This window comes from Lycorma delicatula, chromosome 6, assembly GCF_047948215.1.
Source record: "Lycorma delicatula isolate Av1 chromosome 6, ASM4794821v1, whole genome shotgun sequence".
NCBI lineage: Eukaryota > Metazoa > Arthropoda > Insecta > Hemiptera > Fulgoridae > Lycorma > Lycorma delicatula.
The window spans coordinates 132,540,956-132,566,777 of NC_134460.1; the positions used below are offsets into that span (position 1 = coordinate 132,540,956).

Consider the following 25,822-nt stretch of genomic DNA (forward strand, 5'->3'; position numbering starts at 1 on the left):
ATAAATATATGTAAAATAACTCAAATCTATATATATATATATAGTACCATAAATTGTAAGAATCTTACATATACAAAAAAAAATCTATATATACTGTATGAAGATTCTTAAAAATTTGTATGCTGGATCAAATAATTCGATGTGTTGTTAATATTATGTATTACATATGATTTTATTAAAAAGGTTTGACAATAATAGGGCAGAGTATAAAAGTAAACTAAATCTACCAATGTTTTATTTTTCAACTCTACAATTATCTCAAAACGAATTAAAATACTTAAGACAGTGATGTCCGGGACTGTCTACAAACGTAAGGAGGGATGGTGGGTTTTCCAGTAACTATGACTAATGAAATAAAAGTAGAAAAACGCAAGGAATGCATCATGGGGTTGAAATATATAGGAAAGGGGTGAGTTAATACGGGTGGGGATCTTCAGAGCAAGAAAGATTGATAAAGAATACGCTTGCTTATAAGGGTGGGGTGAGAGAAAGAAAGATAGACAGAGTTAAAGGAGAGGCGATTAAATACTCGAAGAGAGAAAGAACGATAAAGAGAGAAGTTAGAGTGAGACGAATAGAGCGAATGAGCTTTGGCCGAAGCGCCGGCTGGGAGGGAATGCGCACTGCAGGGCCCATTGAATATCCCCCCCACTCAATACGACTCATGCCGCATCCGCGCACGAATAAAATAGTTCGCCGGTCCTTATATTAAAGTAATGAAAGTACGAAATGTCAGAATGAAATACCTTAGTGTACGGTTTCGTCAATAAGATAAATCATTTAATATACTTAATTTTCATTTTGATCGGAAATCGTTGGTAATTTTCATTTAAATAGCCTTGACGCAGATGACAGAACATGACCCATTTGTTAAGAGTACCCGCGTTCCCGCCATACTCCAAGGCCGGTGTCTAGTCGCCTGGCGGAATGATACTAAGTCGGGCGTTGCCTATGTGTCAAATGCAGTACTTAAGTCAGTCGCTCTGTGCGCCTCTACCGGAAAGGTTGGTTGAGTGATTGTGCTGTCTCCTGGAGCTAATACGTGGTCATTCACCATCCTAATTGACCGGTTTTTTATTTAATAATGTCAATTGTTCTTTCAACTGGAATATTGTGCTCTGTTTCTTGTATATGTCGTTTATTTAGACAGTGGGTGTACGATTTCATTCTGACATAAGTATACAGTGTTTCGGTGTTGTCTCTGGTCGACGGCCGGCCGGCATTTTTTTTTGTTGAATACATAGTCATTTCTTAATTATTGGTTTACCACAATTATTTGGATATCATTTATATAGGTAAGTTCCATATTTTATTGTTTTTCATGTTATATTTAAGTATATACTGGTGTTCCTCGTTGACGTGTTCGTACGTGGCATATTGTACATGCTTAGGTATAGATACATGCGTAGTCGTCTCTTTAAATACTACTGCTTATTGCGGAAATATTTAATAGTTTTGATAAAAAATTATGTAAGATTACATTTCTGTTATGATTTATTTTGAACCTATTCCACAAATGGTAGATGTACTCCTTTTAATTCATATGAATGTATTAAATTATTTTCTATTAATTTTTTTTTCTTTTTAATTCTGTAATTTTGACTTGCTACGAACAGTGCGAGATTTTTTTTCAAATTAAATATTTTAACAATGTCCCGGATAATTCTCCGGAGTACGGTGTTAATATTTTCCTTCCGTTGTTTTTTTTTCAAAATTTAAGTTATTTTTACCAAAAAAAAAAAATGGGGTAAAAATTAAAATATTACTGATATTGAGATATTTATGAGATATTTATTGAGATATTTATGAATGAATATATACCTATAATTGTGCATAATATTAATTTCACAAATGGAGTGGGACTAAAATGTTTTGTTTAAATATTGCAAGAGGCGCCTGAAATGAAGTGAATGTTACATAACGAAAAGTTAAAATTATACTGTGGGTTTCATTACGTGGTGTAACTATCTACGCCCCTTATGAACTTACATTGCCATATGTTTCAGTTAAATGCATTCTTATGTATAAATTTTGTGTTCGATTATTTTTATAACATTTCGTTGTATTCTAAAATTTGTCATTCGTAGAGAACGATTGGGGTGTATGTTTTTCCTAATAATGAATATACTTAATATTGCATAGATTAATTAATCGAACGTAACTAATCTACAACACATTTATATCGTCGTATATTATGTTTAAAACGTGTCTATATCCTTCAGTTTTTACAAAAAAAAATATCCCATAAAATGTGTTATTGACATAATACGTGAAATCCGTTCTGTCACGATTTACCGTAAATGGCGGGAAAACTAATACCGTAAACTGTGTTGTGTTGTATTTCATTCATGATTTTGCTTGTGGCATTTAAAGTTTAAAAAAACCGTTGTCAGTATTATGTTAATTCTTGTTTATTTTGCTTATCACTTCTCTTAATGTTTTTTTTTTAATCTTAATGTTCACATTTTGAATGTAAAGAATTAAGAATATGCAATTTCTTAATTTTCAAATTATCATTTAATATATTGAGAAATTTTACTTTATGTTTTTAATTTGTATTTTTGTTCAACTTAATTTGGTTGGGCATTTCGAAAAATTTTAATGTATAAATGAGTTTTATTAGATAAAGCGTTAGTTTTGATCTTTTCTTTTTCAATTTAGTTTCACAAATTCAAAATTAATTAACCCTAAATTTTGTATTAACCATTTCATAGTATTTAATTTATAAAATTAAATACACTTATTCAATTATTATAATTTCATTTTTTTGCTTTTTTATTGTGATAAATTTTATTTTTAAATTGCACAAGTTAATCTGTCGTTATTGGGTAATAATTACATGTTTCTGTAGTAATGTTGTAGTAAAAATAGTAAATACGGTTGGCTATACGTCATATCGTGTCATTTAATACTCCGACTTATTGAATTAATTTGTTTTAATATCTCCAGTTTTTATTTATCCCTGTATGTATTAAGATAAATAACAATTTTAATTATCAAGGTAAATAAAAAAATTTTATGATAACAATGTTGCATCACTTTTAAATGTCATTTTTTTCTTTATCTGTTTTATTAAATGGGTTCTTATCGATTTTCGTTGCTACGTTTTTATTTGAGGGCGTTATACAATGTTTATTCTTTACTTAAAAAAAAATAAATTTTTTTACTTTTTTATGATTTACAGTATACTATGAGAATGCGTACTTAGGATTAGATTTTGCAGCTAAAATTTACGTAAATTGAATTTTTGATTGGTTATTGCTTAAATTAGATTTCTGTACATTATTTATTTATTTATTTATTTGATTTTTTGTTATTATAATTAACTTCTGTTGTAAGTGTTGAAATAGTTCCAACTTGGACAGATTTTAATCCAGTGTTTAGTAGAACTAAAGCTTATTTTCAAAATTGACAACTATTAAAAACTATTAAATATAACGTTTAAAGGACAGTAAAAAATTATGTAAGTTTAATATTGGGAGTATTTTTCATTACACTAATATCAATTAGGTGTGTTCGTTAAGAAAAGAGTTCTAAATATATTTTGAATCAAAAAATAAGTAAACTATACAGTTAACTTATAAGTTTACTGTAACTGCATAAATGTGAGGTACCTATAATTTTTTTAATTTGTCGTTAATTCGTTATTCCTGAACTTTTATGCGCAGTGTCCTTCATTCATATTTATCCAAAAAAATAATAATTTGATTAATGTTTCAAATTTTTGCTTAAATAAGTATTTTTAATCTAATTGGTTCGTAACAATAATTAAAATAATTATACTAAAATTACTGTAAAATAAAAACTTTTTGACCGTATATTGAATAATTTTTTTCTTTTTTAATTTGAATTTCTCGGTCGGTTACTGTTATTAAGCGTGTCTTTCTTTTTTTAAATTTTATTTCGCTATTTAATCATTAATTTTCGCGCGTATACAATAATTAGAAAAATCGTACAAATTACAATTTTTGAAATCTTAGTCCATTTTATTTTGTAATATTCCTTTAAAACGTTGATTACTTATAATTCTTTTATATGTAAATTATTATATTATAAATATTGTAAACTGTGCGGCTTATGAAATGTTAGTCTTCATTTTTTTCATGAATGTATATATGTAGATGAAAAAAATAAATATTTTTGAACATCAGGGCTGCTGCACATTAAATTTTTCATTGGCGGATCTGTTAAATCAGTTTCTTCCAAAAAAAATTTTAATATATATATTTTTCTTTTTTTTTCTTCTTTTTTTTGTGTATTTATTTGACGCAGAAAAATGCTCGCGTGTTTCAGCAAACCCCTGTTGAACATCTGTACGTTTGACGAAGACGGAATGCCGATCCAGTTTTACAATTTGGATATTTTTGAGTGCTGGGGTGAAGACGATTCTTCATTCATCAATGATCTCGAATTCTACTCGTCTTCTTCATCATCCTCATCGCCAGTGATTCAGGATACAATAATGATGGGAGGTACATCAGCGTTATTCATACCCGGAACAAATTGTTGGAAAAAATTTGACAATTACGATGATGAATTTTTTATATCGATGTCATCACAGAATCCCTTACTGTTGGACGAATTAACAATCGATGATGAATGGGAAGCCGATGAGCTTATCGTATCACCGTCATATAGTGTATCTGATGATTATGATAGGAACGGTGTTATTAATCATGACTGTATGTGGGCTGGGCATTGCTTTGATAGTGAACACGAATCTAGGACGTTTTCAAGACAGTCTTTTAATTCTACGTTCAGTAGTGAAAGTGCTAACACAAACAATTACGTTATTAGTAGTAATATCAGTAGTAGTAGTAGTAGTAGTAGTAGTAGTAATAATAATAATAATAATAATAATAATAATAGGACAGGACCGACAATACACCAACCTCAGAGTAATAGTAATAATAATAATAATTGTAGTAATAATAATAATAACCCTAATAATTGTAGTGTTGTGCAAACAATTGAAGTGCCCAGTATATGTGGACCTATACGAAGGACAGGTGTTATCGTCCAAAAAACTGTTGGACGGAGTTTATTAATTAAATCAAGAACTAAAAGTGAAAATAATTTAATTAATAACAGTTGTAATAATAATAGCGTATGTAATAATAACAGTTCTGCTTATAATAGTAACAATAACGGATTAGTTAATATGAAAACAAGTAATACGATTAATAATAATTATGTCAATAATAGTTGTAGTGTTCCAACGCCACCTGTTACACATAGCAGACCCGAAACACCTCAGTCTTTACCAGAATCCGAAGATGATTCGTACGAAATCGATTTGTCTACGGTATTTTCTAATATAGATAACATTAAACCACCACAGGGAGCCTTGTGGGACGATGTTTTAGCTGCCGTTGAGCAGGAACAGGCCGATGGAATCGAAATACCTCTTATTAATAGTAATTGTAGTAATATTAATAGACTGATGGATGAATTACTAGAAGATTCTGAAACACCATCTTCGATATCATCAGTTGCTAGTGCGTTATGTTCGAATAAAATTACGGTTACGGATTCGGGTGGCTCTATTAGTGTTTCACCAGTGTTAAAGAAATCTTCCTTGTCAAATATTAATATCGGAATCAAGTCTGCAAACTCTACTAGCACTACCACAACTATCACTACCACTACCACCACCACAAGTAATACGACTACTGGAGTTAATAACATTATCGCAGCTGCCACAACAGTCGTCAGCGATCACAGTTATGATAAAAGTCCTTGGTCACATTTAGAACATCTTGGAATTCAAACTCCATCCGATTCAGGTAAATACCTACTGATATCTCACATACATTTAGTACATATAATATATATTTGTATATGAAATATTTATACAGTTCATTTTTTCACCGTAGTTTCATGGAATTTAATTTAAAATCAGTTTATCCTCCTTATTTTTCTTTATACGTTTCTTAAGTCTTTCATTTTACTTGCGGATATACTCTATTTCTTATTTTTTTCTCCGCTGGATACCACCCAAATATTATTTGTAATTTTTTTACCTTCCAGAAATTGTTTTCATTTTTTGAACTGTTTACCTCTTATTCCTTCAATCAATTCTCTGTTCGGTTTTTTCCATATTATTTTACATCTAAACGGTCTTTTTCCGTAATGTTGAACTTTTGAGTTTTTTCATCTATTTAATATAGTTACCTTGACCTTTGTAGTTCCAAAATTTGTTAGAAATCTGTTTATTTAACCATGTTCGTACATTCGGACCACGTATTCATATAATTTTAGTCATAATTTTATTGTTACTTACAGGTCTTCAATTTTTCTGTGCCCTTCTGTTCTTCTTTGACCATAATTTTTTATCTTTAGTAGATTTCCCATTTTAGTTATATTTGTAGTTTCCATGCTGTACAAGATGACTGGTGTTATAACTGTGCTATAATGGCTTAATATTGCGGATTTGTAGAAACGTTCTTTTTATTGTAAATATTTTTTGAGTAAACATTAGTTCTGATTTGTGCTTTTTCGTCTAAATCTGTTCGTTTCTACTAAAATTATTTAGTAGAAACAATTTTTTTTCTTTTATTTCAAATTTTTTATTAAAAAAAATCAATTTATAGAATTAAACAATATTGTAATGTTGTTTTATATATATGTCAATTAAGGATTGGGAAAATTAATAAAATTAGGCAGGGCCGAGAGATTTTCTTTTTGTCTGTTTATGTATTTATGTATAATGACTTTGCATAACATATAATTTAATATAGTTTGTACAGATTAAAAAAAAATCTACCTATTTTGTTAGAAGTGGGTAAATAAAATAAAAATTATTGCATTCTGATGAGCAACGCTCTCTACCTACAACGACTATTATCTAGTTGCACAAGTTGGAGGTCTGACAATGCTCTGCCTATTTTAGTAGTGAGGGAAAAAGCGCGGGAAACATTGACCGCCTCAAGGTCATATGTTTAAATGGCCCTGCTTGAACTCTAGTGTGGTATGGAGTATCATATTTTTATTCCTTATTTATCTGTTTTTTAAATGACGTTAATTTTTCTTTATTAAGTATTCTTTTCATTTATTTACGTTAAGTATTATTAATTTATTTTTATTCAAAAGTGATCAAATAACTAAATTATGTAGTTTTATCCTAATTTGTTAAAGATGTTTATAATAAATGTTTCATTTTCTAATTTATTAATCTTAGATGATGGAAATATTTGTTTTTTGCATCAGTGATTATATATGTACAATATTTTTATAGCTATTATCTTATCTATATTAGAAATGTATGTTTATTTATATTTTCGGTTTTGTTTTCCTTAATTTTTCAAATTAATTTGTAATAAATAAAAAAATATTTAAGTTAGCTTTCGTTAGGAAATTCTTATTTATTTCCAGGAATTTTTAGTTTTAACTTAGCTTTGACCTTGGTATTTTTATCAGTAGTTAAAATGTTGATGCAAATAAAACCTTGATGAGCCTCTACATAGTCCGGCTTTATTGATATAAAACAGGCGCCAGTTGTATTACGTCATTACCGTTTTCCTTATAAAATAAGTTATACTTGCTGTTTCTGCATTAACATTTATTTCCTGGTATTATTTATACATTACATCTATATTTATAATACGAAGAATTAATTGTTGGAAATTCTTAATTTAAGCTATTTTCTTAAGAATTTTAAATGTTTTTTTAAAGTCGTTAAAATTTAATTTGTTTTTATATAGCAAGCGGTTATAATTAGTTTCTTTTGCTACTTTACCCTTTATTAATATTAATTATTTTCAAACGTTGTATGAAGTATCGAGTTCATATTTTGTTTACTTTTTTAAGAATTGCAGGATAGTTTTCTTCCTTTTTTTCATACGGTTTATACAATTGTTATTTTATTTAGTTCAATAAATCTATTCTTTTTCCTACATTTTAGTTTTTCTTTTCAAATGTATTTTATACATTTCCTAACATTTGTTTTTCTTTTTGAAGGAGAATAGCTATTTTACTTTATTGATTTTATTAAAATTCCTTACTCCTGAAAAATTATGGGATATGTTAAAAGTTACATGTTGAACCGGTTTACTCATTTTATGCGATAACTTTAGTGCTTCATTTTAAAATTAAGTTTTTGGATGTATTTTTTATGGTAAAATAAATTTCTCTTTTTTATAAACATAATACGTAATGTTAATTTTACCTATACCTTAAGAGGTGTTTTAAGTAATTTACTTTTTTTGTCATTAAAATCTCTATAATGAAGTTCGTTTCGTTGAACTATAATAAGTTTTATTAGCCCTTTGTATTTCTTAACGCATAAGCAGATAAGGCATGCGCATTTTTATTTGTTAATTTGTACTCTGGTATGTAGCTATTTAGTGGATAATATTTGATTTCCGAGCAATGAATGGGATAGCTATGCGTAATCGCTGCCCTTGAATAGTTCACTGGGTCGTCGCTCAACTTCAAGGACAGATATAAACTGCCCACTAGCGATCTCTCATGTCGTATTGGGAAAACTATGCCTGCTTCCAGTGCTGCTCGATCTCCCTCTTCTTTTATATATCTTTGCCCCTCCCTGAATCATTCGACTCTCTGAACCATCCCACAACATTCGCAATGGAATGGAATGAATGTCCGTACAGTTTTCATACTTCCTTTCTCACGGATATTTTAATTCTTATTCTGCTTGATTTTTATTTGTTTTATTTTAAAAACTTTTAAAATATTTTTAATTTTTTCCGTAAACTTTAATGCTTAAATAATATTTAGTCGCGTTCTTTTACTATTTATATAATTTAATTAATGCAGATCTGTTTACTTCATTTTAATATATTTATCGAATTCATTTAGAAAAAATCTAACTACATAAGCCCGAGAGCTTCATGGAATAAAAACATTTTCTGGAAAACGCCTTTTCATTTCTCTTTAATAATATACATTTGTATCAATGATATATACAAAAAATAAAATAAATTCTGAAACTAGTTTCATTTGCTTTCTGAAGGGGTTATTTAAGTTTTTATGCCCTATCGTACAAAAATTTTCGACCGTACAAATTTATTTATAACTTAATTTGTATTCAGAACTGATGTCCTCCTTGCTTATATTTACAGTTTGTTTTTCTTTTACTATTTTATCAATTCATCTTATCCAAGATACTGCATTTATATCGTAACCTGAATGTTATAATGTAGTCTTCTGTTTACCGATCAGAATTGTGTCGCCGCCTACGTGGCGGCAACCTGTTCATTATTGTTAAAGTGTTGAATTGAATATTGTATTCTTATCGTAATATAACGTGTGTATGTATACATTATAGCAGTTGTTTGTAAATATGTTGTTTGTTTATTCATTCCTTTTGTTCGTAATGAACCAACAGTATTGTTGTAATAACATAGTATTTTATGGATGTGATGTACCTGTCATTTTCATTTACACTTTGACATAAAACTGTGGACTATATAATTTTTGACTTGTCACAAAAAATTATGTACATTTAGATGTTACTGTCGAATTATATTGAAATTCTATGGTCTTTTCACATAGGTTGTATTTCACTTTTGACTATACATTTATTCGTCACTATTAATTATTATTTTGAATAGTAATGGGGGGGAGGCAAATTGACCTATATTCAATGATGTTTAAAAGTATAAACGTATAATTGCATACAAATTTATTATTACCAGCTAAAAATATTTTTAGATATTCTTCTTTTTTTGTTAGAAAAACAAGCTATAAAATATTATCATTAATAATTTACTTCATTAAGTTATATATTTACCTCCTTTACTTTAAACGTATAGTTGCCGTGTCATTTCGATAATTATATAAATTTCCTTTAGGTCCAGAATTTCCTGCCCTACTGTAAAACATTTTATTAATTCAGTTATCTTTGATCGTACGTTTATATGATCCTTTAAAGAAAAAAAAAATTATATGTATTTAATTGGCGAGTAGAAATTTTATGAATCTATAATATTTTAATGTTAATAAGGGCCGTTTAGCATTATTGTTTTTAGTTCTTAGTTACTGTTACTGGACGATTTATTTTATTAGGCGTCGATGTCAAAAACTGAATGTTTTTCCTAACAAATACCTTTTACTTAACTTATAGATGTCAGTTCATTCATAGTACTCGTGTGTTTTACTTTTAATTGGATTATATTTTGTAATAATGTCTTAATTTAGCGTAATAAAAACAATTTAAATGTACGGGTAACCACGAAGTTACAGTGCAAAATATTTAGTGTTAACCTTGTAGGCAAAGATTTAAATAATAGCCTGAAGATACCTGAGCTTAAACATTTTGCTTTTCAATAAATTTAGAGAATTAGGTTATGTTAAAATTGACATTTAGATAGATGACTAAAAATAGTTCTTTTAAAAATTAATGTTTAATGATGATAAACAACGCAAAATATTATTAAGCATTTAGATACATTTATTTATCTATTGTTTTTTTCTCTATCAATACTAGTTAATGAATTTGAGAAAGTGCTAACAGTTTATTTGTTGAATTTAAACTATTATTTATTTACTATATACATAAATACAGGTGTTTTTGTAACGAGTAGATTCTTAGTTTACTAGTTCACGTGCATGCCACATGTTTATAAATGGAAATAGCCTGGTAAGAATTAAATAAGCTGTCAAGTCATCTAGTGCATGATTTCTTTATCCCTTCCAACATTTTTTGAACGAAGTCATGTTAGCCTATATGATTTGTAAAGAAAAGTTTTAATCCGAATTTTATAAATTATTTTTTAAGGTGCTTCATAATTGCTTTGCTTATTAGTCAACATTTATAAATTATTTCGGTATATTTTTTGTTTGTATTTATTTTTTTATGTAAAAAAAGCAGTTATTTTATATTTCTGAGAACCTATAAATATAATATAAATGAATGATGATTTAATAATACAAATGTGTGTGTTTGTAATAGAAAATGTGGAATACAATCTGCTAGTTTTTCTTAACCGCATTTTAAATTATATTAAATAAATATTATTTACTTATTAATCTATTATCATTTTCTTCGATTTTATTATTCCCTATTTACATTGATTAATAATGATTTATCAGGAAATTATTGTTATTCGTTCATTATTAATTTATTGTATTAAATATCTGCCTTTTTAGCTTTTATTATTCTATTACCTTACGTTGTTTCCGTTATAACCTGTAGTGTTGTTATGTATTGTAACTTTACTAATAACATATGTTTTTGGCTGAATCATTTAGTTAGTAGGAAGTTATCTATAATACTGTATTTTGTTAGAAAATGCATTAATATAAAATTAGATTCATGGGAATGAAATTTTATTTGATATTATTTCGCGTGTTTTGAGCAAGCATGTGTGATATAATAATACAGCATGCAATACGATTTTACATCCTCATAACTTTGATTTTATTTATTTTAGCTAAGTTAAAATGCTTTATGTAAATTATTTAATTTCCTATGAATTACTACCGGTCCAGTTACATATTTTTCTAATTAGTTATTTTTTGAAATTATGTCGAACTCGTTATCATAAATCTATTAACCTTTATAATATGGATGTTTGAATAGCCATACGCTTGTATACAGCCCTCTGAATATACGTTTGTATATTCAGAGTAAGGGTGGCGTAGAAAGTCATCACTTCTAAAGTATTCTTCAAAGATAGAATCGTTATTATATGGAGAGAAAAAAATAATTGCAATTATTATATTTTGATTGCTGTAAATATAATTCAAATATACAGCGCTCTGCTTTTCATTATAGACCCGTTGATAGACTGAGTGATAATACTTCATAATATCATTGTTGTGATAATTTACCCCACGGTTTTAGTTTGGTTTCTCTAAAATGATTGTACATATAGGTAGATTTTGATTGACACAACCTTCTTCGATAAATATATTTTAATTAAAACAATAATACTTAAACTTAATTTGGATTTTTATGTTTATAATATTTGTTGCATAAACTAATTGAAATCTGTTCATGAGTGGTGGATGAATGTAGTAGTAACACTAACCACCGGGTCGGTCTAGTGGTGAACGCTTCTTCCCAAATCAGCTGATTTGGAAATCGACAATTCCTGCGTTCAAGTCCTAGTAAAGTCAGTTATTTTTATACGGATTGAACACTAGATCGTGGATACCGGGTGTTCTTTGGTAGTTTGATTTCAATTAACCACACTTCTCAGGGTTGGTCGAACTGAGACTGTAGAAGATTACATTCGCACATATCATCCTCATTTATCCTCTGAAGTATTAACTGAACGGTAATTGCCGGAGGCTAAACAGGAAAAAGAAAGAAAGTAGTAGTAGTAACCCTATCCGTATTTCATATTTTATGCTTGTGTTATTAAAATACGTTTATATAAAGAGACTTCTGTTGATATTTACAAAATTTCGTTTATTAAATTTTCAAGATATATCTATTTATTTTTAATTTTTTTTTGTAATTTTTTAGATAGGCTTTCTTACTATTTTTATTTCATACTAATATTGTACGCATTAAATAAAGGAAAAAACTCTTGCAGTCAATGTAAGTTTTTAATTTGTTTAACCGGAATATTGTCTTATCAGAATTCTCCCTTTCTCTGTCGTTTTATTTCAGTACAGTTTTATCATTTTGCTATTTTGTTTCGTATAATTATATAAAAATTCGAAATGTTTAAAAGTCTAATTTTGATGTTGTTATATTCTTTGAACTTACCGATTAAATAAATATGTATAACTTTGAAAGAGACCGTAACAACACAAGTATTCAGCTTACACAATATTTAGTCTACTTTTGTTTAAATATTTTGTTGTTACAAAACTGAACTTCGAATTTATTATCTAATATATTTGTTGATTCTGAAGACTCTTCTTATAATTGCTTTATTTTTGCTCGGTTCAGTGGGATTCGGACAAGATTTTAATCAGTTTTTTAACGACTTTTATTGCTCTATTTATGTTAATAGGAATTTTTAAATTATTATTTTTATTTCTGAATTTTTTTTTAATTTGTTTTTTTATCATTTTCTTTTATGAATTGATTCTGTTTTTATAATATTGATTATTGGGCATATTGAACTTGTTATGTAGTAGTTATTTGATTATTATTTATAAATTATAGTTTTATTCTATCTTAAATCTGAAAATCCTTTTATAAAATTAGCAAATGATAATGAATTTCTTTTTGCAAGGTTTTTATTTTTATAATTACTTTAAGTAGGTCTGAAATTATTTAAATGTGTGTGTGTGTATGATAATACTTTTATATTTTTATGTGTGATACTTTGTGGTATAAAACGTCATAAAGAGGTCATCGACCGCCCTCACCTGTAGGAATGTTTCCTCTCCACGGTTCTCTTCTACTGTTCGCTTAACCCACCCTCCTTTCTTCTTCTCTTGTACTTCACTTCCCTTCACTGGTCTGTGCCGAGTCGTTCTTTGCAGACTGGATCGCTCGGAATCGCAAGCATTCCTTTATAACAACAGTGCAGTTTCCTTTGCTTAGTAACCATACTAATGATCTCTTAGTTGGCAGCAAAAGTGTACTAGGGCGATCCTAAAGTCTGCTAATCAAACTGACTAGATTGAATTAATTTGTGTGTGTGTGGAATGAGGTGGTTGGCTAGTAAGCTAATTTATATTTTGAAGACTGGCAGCTGATATAATTAAGCTTACAATTGAGACTGAACATCAGCTAAATAAAAATTTTAGTTTAATTTACGAGTCGAAAGTATTTTATAGGTTTAGTAGGTTTGTAATAGCAAAGCTTTTAATAACCAGTAATAAATTGGTATCTTGCTTTTCCCTCTACGTTATAACAAGAAATTTATTTATAAAGAAATAATCGTTATTTTAATATTAATTGGAAATTCCATTAGAATTTACGTTTACACCATTTTATTTCTACTGATTTTCCAAATATGGTTCAAATAAGTTTACTGCTGCTAACATTTCACCCGCCGTATAATAAATAGGTTTATTGTTATTTCACTTAAAACGTAGTGTAACATTTTGTGTGTGTCTGTGTTTTGAGATCACACTTTAATCATTAAAAGATGCAAATATTCAGAAAATATTTACCTCTGGGTGTTTATTATATTTCCATTATATATCTTTGATACGAAAAGACAATATTGACTGATAAAATTCCAGTCTACTGTATGAAGATTTTGTAAAGTTTATATATAAATTATTTATTGATGCGGCTTTACTGGATGTGTTTTACTTTTAGGTTCTGATTTAATATTTATTTTAATTTTAAAGAAAAATAATTAGGTAGATAATCGACGTAAACAACCCCTCTTTCTTTTTTTTATAACAGTTTTATTACACATTGCCTGATTAAAAAAAAATTTCATAGTTTCTTTTTTACCTATAAACATTCTTTCGATTAATGTCATATCCCATATTGTAATTATTAGCTTTCATAAAACGACTTTTATGAAGTTATTGGATGTTAAATTTTACGTAGTTAGGTACTCTGTTAAATTTATCGTTCCTTATTTTATTTACTTGATTTATTGCTGTTTTTCGCAAATTTAGATTATTAATTAACTGGCTTCAAAAGATTTTTAATTTTTTTCTGTTTTTTTTTTTTTTTTTGTAATAATAAGTTTTTCACTGGGCATAGATATACTTTTTTATGGAATAATACACCCTATGTGATAATGGGTTTAACCCAGAAAAACAGTATTTACTGACCTCAATCAAATGAGAGACTACTTTTTTAATATTATTACAGCGCAACTTTAATTTTATATCAATTTTGTCTTTACTTTTCTTCCAATAAAAATCGTAGAACTGTTATGTACTTCCGTAAAATAGAATTAATCTAAGGAATGTGAATTAATGTACACATGATTTCTCTGCTCAATAGAATTAAAATTTGGAACTTGTAGTTTTGGAAATAATTTTTCACCTTTAATAATAGTTGATTACACTTTTTATTACCTTACTGTGTTAAATTTTTTTAAATAAGTTAATCACTATAAAATATTTATCAAAATATATGGATTTCTTTAAGTTTAAATGTTTTGATGATCAACATTTACATTATTAAAAGTAGATTTCATTTGAATTATAATCAGATATTTCTTTTGTCAAGTACATGTTATAGATTATTAAAAGAAAAAAAGATCGTTGAATATAAATAAATAAAGTTATTACATAGCGTATTTAAAAGTTTCATTATTATAGACTAGTTTAAATTGAATATTTTTTGTAGTTGGTTAAAGCAACTCTTTGGCACGTTAGTTGCCCTAGATGTGCTGCTATAGATAGCGCAGTTTTAAACTATATTCATTCTCCCAACTCCTTTATATACCTGATACTGATTGCCCGCCTGGCGGCGTCGCTACAGTCAAGAGCTACTCGGCTCTTTGCCACCTCTTCCGCATTAGATTTTTTATTTATTATTTTTGAAACCACTTTGATAAAAAAGAAGAGTAACTAAATTATCCAGTAACATATTCTGACTAATCATTAGTAAAATAAAACAGGCTGTAAATGAGATCTTGTTTTACTTCTTTTTTTTCTTTTAATATAATGTTTATTGTAGTTAGTACGACTTTCTATTTTTTTCTGATAAATTTGTAAGAGCCATTGTTATACTGACTATATAAAAATATATCTCTTTCACACTCCCTTTCTGCCTTCTTCCTAGCTGGTTTTAAACAAATTTTACAATGTATACTTCTTTAGCCAGGTATTTGACTAATGTGTAAAATATTCTGAACGGTATCTAGAATCCAGTTACTGGACAGTACAAATGTAACCTAACTAAAAAATTGATTGAAGGTGCTACACAAAAATCAAATTGTTTAATTTACTATATTCTGATATTTCAACGCAATCTGTATGTATTCTGTACTTAAACAAATTAGAATATTATTAAATAGATAGCTTTCTTCTTATTTTAAACAATAGTATGTTAGCGAAACATTCAACAAAAATTTATTCTTAAATTTTGCGACTTGTAGTTACTGGGTTGTAATTAATTAATCATTCGGTCGCTGATCGTGAATTTACTACCTAGGTAATTGGTTCAGAAAGAATTCAAAAACAATTCCATGAATCACAAGGATAAAACAATGTATTATTATTTATGTCGTGTGTTTATCTTAATAAGGATTAATAAGTTTGTATCTTCCTATATAGCCATAATTCAATTTATTTGATTAAAGAGATTAGTAAGCTTGAGTAATAATTGTATTTTATTGCCGATTAATGTTGTGGGAAATAAATTCCGTTAATTAACGGTGACGTAAGTTACGATACGGTTTTATTTGTATATATATATATACTTTTTTTATATATATATTTTTTTCAATAAGGTTTATGTGAATGTGTCTCCTCCCAACGATGTTTTGTAAGTTCCTTTTTTTCTGAAAAATTATTATTGATATATTTGAATAAATGTTAAATTTCTTTTTCTATGTAAATTTGAATAAATCTATTGCAAAAATATTTGTTCAAGAAACTACTGCATAAATGTAATCTTTTTTAAATTATTAATTATAATTTTAAAATATAATAATATCTCAAACCTTATTTATGGGAAGAAAATATGGTGCTAAAATGTCTTAGTGCAAGAAAATAGAAATCGTAACATGGATTCAAACCTGACACTTAACGGATGAAAGGCTTTTAGTAGTATACAAACTCGCCATGAAAGTCCAGTATTCTTGTTATATTGTTGAGAGTAAATTTCATAATAGCATAACTCGTAAATAATTAGTTTTAATTAAATGTAGCTTAATTTATGTAATAATTAATTTTTATGATGTGATCAAGAAAACAAAAAGTGTTTCAGTCCGTTATTTTAAACTTAAGGGGGTAGAATTTCTGATGAGAAAAAAGGTGTTAAGTAAGCTGAAGTAGGAAGAGTCTGAAACAGAAGAAGGTCGTTGGACTGGCAGTTCAATTGAGAGCTGATCTCTCCTCGACTTACCCTACCACTGTTATATAGTATCATACTATTGCTATATACATGACGCCGGCCGACCCGGTTCTGAAACTCCCCCGCAAACTCTGCACATATTACTACTATTATTCTACAACCTCGCATCTTTTGCTATAAATGCATCCGGATATTTGCAGATTCAGTTTTAAAACGAGGACGATGTCACAGCTCATTGCTTCTTGCACCGTACCTGTCTCTCCGTTGCACTGTTAATTTTATTTAGTGTATATCTCTTTTAATAAACTTCCATTGACTTTGTTCGCAATTTTATTACGTGTTATATTATAATTTTATTCTTGTCTTAACTGAAGAAACACCTAAGGAAAACGTATTATTTTTTTTTAATAATTTAAATTGAAATATATCCTTAATATATAATAAATTTTTTTTTCGGAACAAAGGAATTAATTTTAATTAAAATCATTGCCTGTAGTTGTAATTTTTTTCGTTAAGTAAGCTTACGATCTTGTATTTCTAACAAAAAATCTTTTAATTATACTTGATGCTTCAATAAATCTGTATTTTTATACATTTTAATGATTGGTGGTTTTAACTCTGATTTAGAAAAAAACGCTATTTTTTTATTAATCGGTTATCTTTGTTTATGAAAATCTGTAAAGCGTTGGCCAAATAGTTAATCCCATTTTTTTTCTTTTTGTGTTTTTAAAATTGGTGTTATTTGTAACTAATTTGGTTTTTCTTTTTGTAAATTTTCGTAGTTTATACTCCATACACAAGTATTGTTAAAGCCAGTTATCTAATGATATGATTAATCTTATTGTATTGTTCTTTTCTATAATTGCCGTTGCAGATTACAATATTGATAATGTAAAAATAAATGTAATTGTTATTAGAAACAAGTTTTAGCATTCTGTACAGTACGAATAGATGTTAATGTCTGTCAACATGTGTCTACATATCTGGGGTGTGGCTGTGAAAAACTGGGAGTAGTACCAGAGTACATGATAGCGTTGCGGGCGGGCTGCGATTAATGATAAAGTATAGTAAGGCAGAAGGGTTTGTGAGTACGTGTCGGGTGGTAGTTGATGACGAAATGCAAGATGGCGGGAGTCCGTCGCGGCGCCTTGACGTCACTAGTGCGGTCGATGCGTCGCGGCAGTCCCGGCCTGCGCAATGTCGTCCATAGTATTGCATGGTCGGCGGGTCAATGCCTTAACGTGACCTTGACGCGGACCAGGGTGTGGCGTCTACATGCTCTGATAAGACGCCACCCCCCTCTCTTTTCACGTGTTCCTTGCTTTACTACTATATTTTCTTTAATAACTTATTTAATGATGAATAAGAAAGATCAGAATTTCTTAGGTTTGGAAGTAACATTGAACCACTTCGCTGTGAAAAGTGGTTGATTTTTTACATTTTACAACAAAGTTTACACATTATTCAAGAAACAGGCAGAAACATGAACCCCCCCCCCCCCAGAAAGAAAACGGGATTATTTATACCTATGAAAAAAGGGTGTTTTTCTACCCCCAGTTTTAAAAATGATGTGCTCAAAATTAATTGGGTTTAACTAATTTAGTAAAATATACTTGGTTTAAATTTTATAAATGAATTTAGTAATTATATATTAATAAAATTTAATCATCCACCCTTAATGTTAATCTAATCTCAACTGTTGGCAGAAATAGCTGCTTAACCACCAGTTCCGACATTACTAACCCAACCCGATGCCACAGCTGGATTGTTGATACAAAAATATTTGTATGATACAAAAGATATTTTTATTAATCGATATTGTTCATTTATATATTTATGAAATGACATTTAATACTATTCTTTATGTAAATATCTTTTTTTAATTGAAAACTTGGAATTTTATTTAAGATATTAATTGTAGAATCTTAAATGTGCTAATGAATTTAATGATTACTATTATTATATTTATATATGTAGATCTATCTCCATGAAATTGCATAAACTACATGTGGGTTAAAGGTCACGTGGTCATACTCTTATATAACCGATGGATCGTTTGTGGTAGTGGGGATGAATACTAGACGTCTGCATTCCCACCCCTATTTCGACCTCTTTGCAGTATTTATACCGCTGCTGTGGAAATAACATTAGTGTAGAGGGATGTGTTGTAAGCGTCGTAAATTAATTTAAAATTTAAGCTCTTCCTTTTTTTAAGCATGTTTTGTGCTCGTTTAAATAATACACAAATATATTTTTCCTTTTTTTTTATTTGTAGCTTAAAGTTTTATTAATATTTTTTTTTTTTTAATTGAAATGCATTAAATTATTTGTAGAAAATTTTAATCTTACAGCTAAGCTACTAATGACATATTTTTTTTTTAAATTAAGTTTACAACTTTTGTACGTGTAAATGGGGTAAAAATTATGTGGAGAACTACTTTTTTTCTTCTTGTAATGTATAATTTCTTATTGTTTTGGAATAGATCACTTATAAGCTCCATTCCAACTCTCGTCACTCCTAAATTAATAAAAAAAGGTCACACCCTATTTCCTCGTACTAGCTTCAAAGTTGTGTGATAAATAATGTAAAATATATATTGTTATATTTGTTCTATCATTGAGTAATTTTTATAGTTAATCAAGTCTTAATCATATTAAGCTATTTTAAAAACTTTGCTACGTGTGTAATTTCAGCTACGTAACCAAATCCCGTTCGATTACAGACAATGACATTTAATAGCAGCAGTAAAAAGCATTATTTCAATTCAGTAGCAGATATAATCGGAAGGTGTAAATACTCTACCGTATTATATTGGGCCATTTATTTAATTCATTCTTTGGAAGGCAATATCTTATCCTCTTGCAGTATTAATATAATTATAATGATTTTAGACAGAAAAAAGGTGCCTTTCTCTAGATAGAAAATGTAGATAAATTATATATTTTTTTAATGTAAATTTTACGTTAATTTAATTTTAATTATAGGATATTTATTTAAACGGAATTAAAATATTAATTTTATTCGTTTTTCTCTTTTTCTGTTCACAGAAGAAGAAATAGATGTAGTATCACTTTTTGAAAGATCGAGAACTGCTAGTAGATCATCGAGCGCTTCAAGTAATTCTGGATCGACAGCACTTCCGACTAAACCGAGTGCTAAAGATCAAGAAAAAATACAAGTGATAACTACATCAAAATTATTATCGGCATCAAGAGCGGTAAGTCGACGATTAAAAACAAAAGTAACCGGTAGAAGTAAACCGTTTCATCATTGCGGTAAAAGAAGAATATCTGAGAGTGAAGAATTCAAGACTAAAATAAATAAAAAACCTCGTGTGTACTATAAACCAGCCAAATCAAGATTTGCAACGGATTCTGAGTCTGATTCTAAAGAAAAAAGAGATATGCATAATAATATGGAAAGAATGAGACGGATCGATTTAAGGAATTCTTTTGAAGAATTAAGAGCACTTGTACCTTCATTGGCGAATAAAGAACGAGCGCCTAAAGTTGTAATATTACAGGACGCGGCCGGTTACTGTACCGATCTTAAAATACACAGTAGACAGCTCACTAGCCAAGTTACTGCATTAAGGAAAGAACAGGAACGACTTCGTGCTACAGTTTCTGGTTTACGGCGATCTTTAGCTGCTAACCGTTAAAGAAGGAAGACATTTAGCGTTAAATAATATAAACCCCCCGAATAAATACCGGCCTAAATCAGCCTGCACCTCCATTCGTAGTTTATTATTAATATTATTATATTGTGTCCTTTCTTATAATTTTGTACTTTTATATCAATTATATATATTCATAAATCTATTAAACTATTATTATACATAGTGTACAGTTTTATTGTAATTGATGATTGTAAGATGATGTTTGTTTTATTGTAAGATGATGTGTTATTTATATTATATTTATCATAGTGTATTTTCTACAGATTTTGTAATTTCGTTATAAAAAATTTTATAATTTAAAAGGATAAATAGTGTTATATTTCATCAGCGTTTATATTTTATATATAAGTTTTTTTTTATTATGCAACAAAGAAGATATTATTTTTTATTTTATTATTATTTTTTCTTTCACAATAAAAATAATATAAACTCGCAGTCAGTGATAATCATTTAGACAAAAGAAAATGCTAAATAATTTTTATATACAGAATATTAGTAAAATTATTATCCTTGAATTATATATCTATATATATTACTGTGCCTAATATTTTTACCGCAGTAGTTAGAGAATATTCATGGAATAAATAGGTATTACGAATATTTTTTAATTATTTCTAAAAAAAAGAGGGATGGATTTTTATAACAAAATAATTAGAGGTTTTATTTTGTTTAATTATACTATATATCCTGTTCTGTTGTAAAATTTTTGTTTGTTTTTTTCCTTTATATACATTTATATATGATATATATTTACATATTATATTATACAATGCATAATATATAGCCTTGAAATTACATACAAAATAGCAAAATTTTTATGCCGTTGTAATCAATACATGATTATTTTAGAAAAAAATAATCACAGTGAAACGAAAGAATTTTTTTTTATTAACAAAAATTGTTTATTAATAAATAGTAAGATAAAAAATATAATTATATGTTAGTTTATAAGACATTAAAGATGAATGCTATAAGCCAAAGTTGCTCATAATTAGTGAGAGTTGTATCAGTAATATAAAGTAAATATTGTTAATTTTTATTATTGGGAGAAATAATGCATCTTAAAACAAATATATATTACATAAGTAATGGTTAGGAAGGAGTGTGTTAAGTGTTATAATTTTTATTATATATGTAGCTATCCTATGGTTTTATTGTATTATAAAACATAGTTGAATTTATTTTAAATATTTTTGTATTGTAATTACTTGTTTTATCAATTAAAAATTTAATAAGAATTTTAAAGTTCACTTATTGATATTTTTTTCGGTTTAATCTTTTTTTTTCATATTTTGTATTTAGTGCATTTATATTTTGTGGTTTTTTTTTTTACTAGTGTATTTTAATTATATGTTGAGTATTTCTTGCATTACTTTGTTCGTAACCGATGATATTATAACTAAATTTACTTATAAACTAATTAATTATATAAAATTAACTTTGACAATAAAAAAATAAAAATATTGAAGTACTACAATAAATAGTAGTGGCGTTTTGCTTGTTGTAAATGTTATGTCACTTTTACTCACTAAAAAACAGAAAAAAAACATTTTTTATACGTTTTTAAATTTTTATTACTCATTGTTTTCTTTTTATAAAAATATTTATTTATGTAAAATGAATTTTTTTATGTTTGTAGAATAACGGTTTTTTTGGTAATATTATATTAGTTAAATTTCATTGTGAAACAATTAATCCCTACCTTTTTTTTATTTTTGTTATAAACTATTTTTTTTTTTTTTGCATGTTAGGTGATAATTTCTTCTTTTTTTGATTTAAAATATATTATCTTTAATTGTATTAAGATAGTTTTTTTTTTTAATTACTATTAATTGATTAATAATGAATTAAGTTATTTTTATGCATATTATAATCATTATTTTTAAATTACAATTTGTTAATTTAAATTACTTCAGAAAAATATTTTTTTAAAATTATATTTAAAAAATAAAATAACTTTTTATACATGTATTATTATATAAAAATGAAACAAAACAAAATTAGCGAGTATTTATTTGTAAATGTGAAATCGTATTAAAAATTTGAGAAATTACATTTCACAGGAAAATTAATAACGAACATAAATTTCATTTTAATGCTATGTATTTCTTCTTAGCTTTGATTGTTGGATTATGATAAAATAAAAAAAATATATATTACTGCATCGTATTGGAAGGTATTTATTGTTGTCTTCATGAGACCCGTACTTTATCATTTGAATTTATTAACTTAAATTATTGAAATTCAACCAGGTTCGTTAACTGCAATTTTCTTTCTGTAGTTTGAATCAAAGGAAGGTTCGTAGAATTTTGTTTAGTAGCATTTCATTTATGTTATTAAGGAATGACTAATGTGCCAGATGTTAAGTTTCTTCTGGGAATAGCAGTTCTGTCCCAGAGAATATTTTGTATTTATTTATCTCCTGTTTTTCCCCCTTTCCTTTTGAGATTGTAGACTTAACATTTTGCACGCAAAAATAATGTTACTTATACTTTAGAGAAATGTTTTAAAAATTATAAATTAATCTACCCCCCTCGCTAACTTGAGGGGACGGAAAATTTTGAGTTTCACGATAAACGTTTTGCATATTTTGAAAGCGATTCAAACGCCATTATTAAGAGGAAGTTCTGCTCAATGCAACATTGTATGGATTATATTATAACCGCTCATGGACATGTTAAAAATTTTTTACTTTTTTCAAAGATTCTAAAGTAACTTTGACTTTAATGCTTTTTTATTAATATTTCTGTTAAGAATGAAGTAATGCTTCTACTGGGTTGCGTAGAATATTTTTCGAGCAATTTAAAAAAAATATGTCGCTCAAATAGTAGAACTTAAGGTATATTTATTTAAAACTTATAGTTTTAACTGTTAGAATTTCCATTTTTAGAGTTCGAAATTTGGCGACATTATAGAAAACTAATAATATTATTACAAGTTGAATATGCTAATACTAAAGATACAAATAACGTTTATGAGTGTTCCAAAATAAATAATTTTAAATACTTATAGAACATAAGCACCAAAATATCATTTTTTGCACACATGAACGTAACCTCAAACTTGAAAAAAATCCCTAAATAAAAAATTAATTCGGCAGAAATTCAAAACACTCAATAATTTAATTAAAAGTCAAAATAACCTAAAAGAAATGCAAGTTTCAGAACGTAAGCATTACGTACAAAAACACATGAAATATTTTTATTTTCTGACTAGGAATAGCTGCCGGCCTCCGTGGCGCAAATGGCAGCGTCTTGGCATTTCATCCACAGGTCCAGGGTTTGAATCCCGGTCAGGCATGGCATTTTTACACACTACAAAAATTGTCATTCATTTCATCCTCTGCAGTAATACATTACTATGGTTCCGGAGGCTAAAAGAAAAGAAATAACATATAAATTCTCTCTGTAGGTAACATAATTTATGAGATAATCGCATTTAAATTAAGTTTTTTGCACGAGGGAAAATATTTCATCATGCAAATAATTTTTAAATATTTCTAGTCATAATTCTTAGGGGAAACAATTTAATAAAAATAAATTTTTATTTTACATTTAAAGAGCAGCTAAACATTTGCTCGTAAGAAGGTGTCTTTATTTTCTTTCGGTGAACATTCTATTGTCCTGTTTCTTCTCCGAATGATTGTAAAAATATTGGCAAAATTTCAAAGTTCTTCTCAAAATGCACAACTATATATGTATGGAGTTTATTGTATTCTAGAAATTATGCATCACACCTTTGAAAAATATGTACCTCTTGCAAAATAAAAATGTTAAAAAATAACTACGATAAAAAGAGGATTGATTGGATGTGAAATGTATAATTATACATATATATTTGCAAACCGAACTATGTTTCAGGTAGCATTTAGCTATAAGATTGACAACCTTCGATCATCGTACTCAGCTGGCTGTGTACGTAACTTATTAAGTTTCAAACAAAAATACTTGTGGCTGGTACCTCATTATCTATTTCAACCATCAGGTAGTGTAATGTTGAACATTGAATGGTAGGTATATCATAACAAAAGTCATTGGCTATATATATCCATAATTGTAAGTACGTCTCTTCGATGAAATAATACAATTAGTGTAGACTGTAACGTTACTTTTAAAGAACATAGAATGGAATATGATTAACCAATTTCAGGTACAAAAAGAAAGCAAGTCTCAATTGATGTAACTCTTAAATGAACAAGATTCCTTTGGCATCTGAAAACATCTTTATTACCAGGTAAGTTTGTCACTCCTTAATACGAAATAATTGGAAGGCAACTATTTGGAATAAGTAAATCCCTTTACACATGTCCCCTTTTAATCTTGCACTATTGCCTACATCTATAAATCGTCTGTACACCATTTATAAATGAAGCCAAAACGTTGTCTCGTTAGTACGATTTATCTTTTAATCTTTAGTTTGAAAACACTGCCGTTTGTAAATCTACGTCTTAAGTAAGTATAGATTTTAAATTCAGAAATGGATTCTTATCTCTTCCTTATCTGCTCAATTTACTGTCTTATCAATAACATATTTGAACTGATTGAAGTGAAGAATAGAATTGGTTAGAATAAGACTGATCAACCGTAAATTTATCTTGCAACTCATTAAAATAATTGGCCTAACTGAAATCCAACTGTTTCTCAAATATAAGTTTAATCATTATTAAAAAAGTATTCTAACAATCGTATACAGTCAATACAAATATAACAAAATTGGAATGCAAGAATAGCGGGAGTTTATCTCCCTACTAATCGCAGAGCCTGGACGAATGTCCTTTGCTGCTCTGTCTAGTTTATCAGGCGTGTCATTATTTATTTAGTGGCGGTTTTATAACAAAATTAAGCCGATATCTGTAATAACTGCCTGTAATTGCAGTATAAATTTTAGTTTTTGATTGGGTTTAATTAAAAGAAAACGAGCTGAAAATAAATTGTACACTGTTTTGAGGGGTAATAGCATTTAAGTTGAACATTATTCTTCTTGAGAGGCACAAATTTTTTTATTATAATTGTAAATCATATGCTGGCTTGAAACTAGTAAAACCTAAATTTCAAACTTGTGTGAAGAGGACTTCTGTAATATCAAATAAATGAATTTGTTTTGAGAACAACGTATATGAAAAGTTTGGCGACTAAATTCTTTCAGTAATTATACTTTTTAATTACAACATTTTGGAGTAGACAGGAAAATAAATGAATCATTAAAGATAATATAGTTGAGCTAATACTTAATTTGTAATCTTAAGATAAAAGTATAATTTGTTACACAAATATGTCAA

At 27.9% G+C, this 25,822-nt stretch overlaps 1 protein-coding gene across 2 annotated transcripts; it reads left to right on the top strand.

Moving 5' to 3' along the window:
* Positions 1–834: 834 nt before the first annotated feature.
* On the top strand, positions 835–22,708 carry Myc (bHLH transcription factor Myc). 2 transcript variants are annotated; one of them, XM_075368552.1, is made up of 3 exons: positions 961–1,295; positions 4,294–5,786; positions 19,913–22,708. In XM_075368552.1, the coding sequence occupies exons 2-3, from the start codon at positions 4,334–4,336 to the stop codon at positions 20,524–20,526; spliced, it is 2,067 nt and encodes a 688-aa protein (XP_075224667.1). In that variant the 5' UTR covers positions 961–1,295; positions 4,294–4,333; the 3' UTR covers positions 20,527–22,708. The 2 variants fall into 2 exon arrangements, 1 of the variants encoding a protein (XP_075224667.1); XR_012756730.1 differs by lacking the exon at positions 4,294–5,786 and having other exon boundaries at positions 835–1,295; positions 19,913–20,048.
* Positions 22,709–25,822: the final 3,114 nt, after the last annotated feature.

What these genes read in the sequence shown, in the direction of transcription:
- Myc (XM_075368552.1), top strand. Translation starts at nt 4,334, where the DNA reads ATGCCGATCCAGTTTTACAATTTGGATATTTTTGAGTGCTGGGGTGAA. An exon ending in TCAAACTCCATCCGATTCAG is followed by an intron (nt 5,787 to 19,912) that starts GTAAATACCTAC and finishes TTCTGTTCACAG; the next exon opens with AAGAAGAAATAGATGTAGTA.